The sequence below is a fragment of the Tupaia chinensis genome, unplaced genomic scaffold (assembly GCF_000334495.1).
Source record: "Tupaia chinensis unplaced genomic scaffold, TupChi_1.0 Scaffold000539_1, whole genome shotgun sequence".
NCBI classification, from domain to species: Eukaryota; Metazoa; Chordata; class Mammalia; order Scandentia; family Tupaiidae; genus Tupaia; species Tupaia belangeri.
This window is the reverse complement of record NW_006160052.1, coordinates 3,542,731-3,545,220: the sequence shown is the minus strand read 5'-3', so window position 1 is coordinate 3,545,220 and position 2,490 is coordinate 3,542,731. Positions and strand designations below refer to the sequence as shown.

The window sequence follows — 2,490 nt, the reverse complement described above, 5'->3', positions numbered from 1 at the left end:
CATAGTGTGTGCTCACATAGCGTGTGCTCACATCGTGTGCTCGCATAGTGTGTGCTCACATAGCATGTGCTCGCATAGTGTGTGCTCACATTGTGTGCTCACATAGCGTGTGCTCGCCGTCGCCCTCCCTGCTTATAGACAGAGCTCCAGGGTTATTCGTAAGAAATACAGCAAAGCCAAGAAGGACCAGGGAGGGACCATCTGAGCCAATTAAGGATAGGCCGAGCTGGGCCAGGAACTCAGGACAAGGTGTGATAAATATCCATTCAGCGTGGCACCAGTTCCCTGGCAGCGCATGGCTGCGGCTTCCATGAGGCCGTGCAGGTCTGATGGGAGGAAGGCCACACCCTGCTGGAAAGTGCATGTTGTCTTCTTGGGACTGCAGTCTGGGGACCTGACAGGCGGCTTTGTCTAGATGAGCCCTTGAAAGACAAGCGGACCTGACGTGACTGGTTCTGCAGGGAAAGGAAGATTCTTCAAATGGCTGTTTCTATACCAGGCCTAGATACAGGCATTAAATCAGATCTCAGCGGAGATGCTTTTCTAAGAACCAGAGTTCAGGGACGTAATGGCTCTGTCGCTGGACTCCCATGTAGTCGACCACGGTTCAAGTCCCCGACCCGGTGGCTTAAACTCACATCTAGAGCATATGCATGCGTGCCCAAGATCCCGAGAGGAGAATGGAGGAGAAGGGATTGTGGCTTGGCCATCCCCCCGGGGAGTGATTTCTCACTTTCTGTCTCTCTGTCTCTCTCAGTCTGTCTGGCGAGCACACGCGCCCTATAGCAAAAACCTCTCCAAAAAACAAAATAAAAAAGAAAGAAAACCAGAGTTTATACAAGCCATGCACATCACTTGTGCTGTGTTAATCTACTGCCAGGCCAAAGCTAGAGAACCCCAGACTCAAACTTATCTCTTTGACCAGCAGTTTTCAGACCTTTCCAAAACAGCAGTTTCTGGTGATCAGAATCACTTGGGGAGCTTAGCTTGCTTGCTTGCTATTTTTTTTTCCCTAAATTTTGCTAGAGGGTGTGTGCACTAACCAGAGAGAGAGAGAGAGTACTGGAGAGAGAGAGTGAGAGAGAGAGTGAAAAAGCACCCCAAGGGGGGGATGGCCACACCACAGTCCCTTCTCCATTTCTCTTTTGGGGATTTTGGGTGCACACGCACATGCCCGGCATTCTTTTCCCAAAGCCACTGGGTCCAGGACTTCAACTGTGCTGGCCCCCAAAGCTGAGCTTTTTTTGGAGAGGTTTTTGCTATAGGGCGCATGCACTCGCCAGAAAGACAGAGAGACAGAAAGAGAGAAATCACCCCCCAAGAGGATGACCACGCCACAATCCCTTCTCCTCCATTCTCCTCTCAGGATCTTGGGCACACACACACATGTGCCCGGCGTGAGTTTAAGCCACCGGGTCTGGGCCTTGAACCGTGGCTGATTACATGGGAGTCCAGCAATATAGCCACTATGCCAACGCTGGTCCCGGGCTAAGCTTTCTTAAAGCACTTTGCAAGGATTTGTGCAGTGACTGGAGAGCTGCCTGCTCTGCTCCAAATCCTGCCCAGTGCAGACGTCCCAGGGAGGATGCAGGGACGGTGGCCCCATGGGGCTCCAGATGGCGTGGCCTTACTCAGAGTTCTGTTCCAGGCCTTTCCCAGGTATGAGGAGTTCATGGGTCGCTTGGCCTTAGCCGTCGACCCTCTGCTGGATGCAGCCCCTGTGGACATGGCGGCCTTCCAGCATGGCTCCTTGCGACAAAAGTTCCGGTCGCTCTCCACCTTGAAGCCCCTGCTGAAGGCAGGTGAGTCCGAAGTGCAGGTGCTGGGCCCAATGAGTGCGTGTCACTGAGAAGAGCCGTTGTCTCAGCACCGGGACGCAGGCCTGCCCGCCCATGCCCCTTCCACCTGCGATCAGCGAACAGGCTGTGATCAGCCTCGGGCGCTGGAGCACTCACCGAGAAGGCACCTCACCGGGCACGCCCCACGTGGAACCGAGACAACAGCCCGTGCACAAGTTTATTTAGAAGAGTGATCCCAGGGCACAAAGCGGGGAGAGGAGGCGTGCAACTGGGCAGAGGGAGTGCCAGTACCAGGAGTGTCGCCGTGCTGGCCACCGCTCTGGGCGACGAGGTGCCAACCCTGGCGGGCCCCCTGTAACCCTATGACGTACTCAAGGATGGTTTCTGGGAGAAGGAAAGGAAAGCATTTATCCTCCGGTTCTGTCCCCCATTGGTCAAGGGCTGCCCCATGGGGTGTTAACTCCCACACTCTGGGTACCATGGAGCTGCCCGTGAGGGTCTTAACATGGTGCCAGAGAAGCCCCAGGGAAGAAATGAGGAGGCACATTCGTCAGGTTGAAGTGCGATACTGTCGCAGCTGTCCTGTACGAAGCTGATCGAAGCCTGCGTGAAGCACAGCCATGGCTGGTGTAAGGTCTGGAGGCCAAGAGGCCTTCAAGAACCGCCCTGAACAAGAGGGATGCTCATCGAA

The 2,490-nt window shown here is 54.8% G+C and overlaps 1 protein-coding gene across 1 annotated transcript in view; it reads left to right on the top strand.

Annotated features, from left to right (window-relative positions):
* PYROXD2 (pyridine nucleotide-disulphide oxidoreductase domain 2) overlaps positions 1–2,490 on the top strand; it is a 35,579-nt gene that overhangs the window by 18,208 nt on the left and 14,881 nt on the right. The window contains exon 6 of the mRNA XM_006157359.2: positions 1,649–1,802. Within this exon, the coding sequence (XP_006157421.1) occupies positions 1,649–1,802 (154 nt within the window). The remainder of the gene's footprint in view (positions 1–1,648; positions 1,803–2,490) is intronic.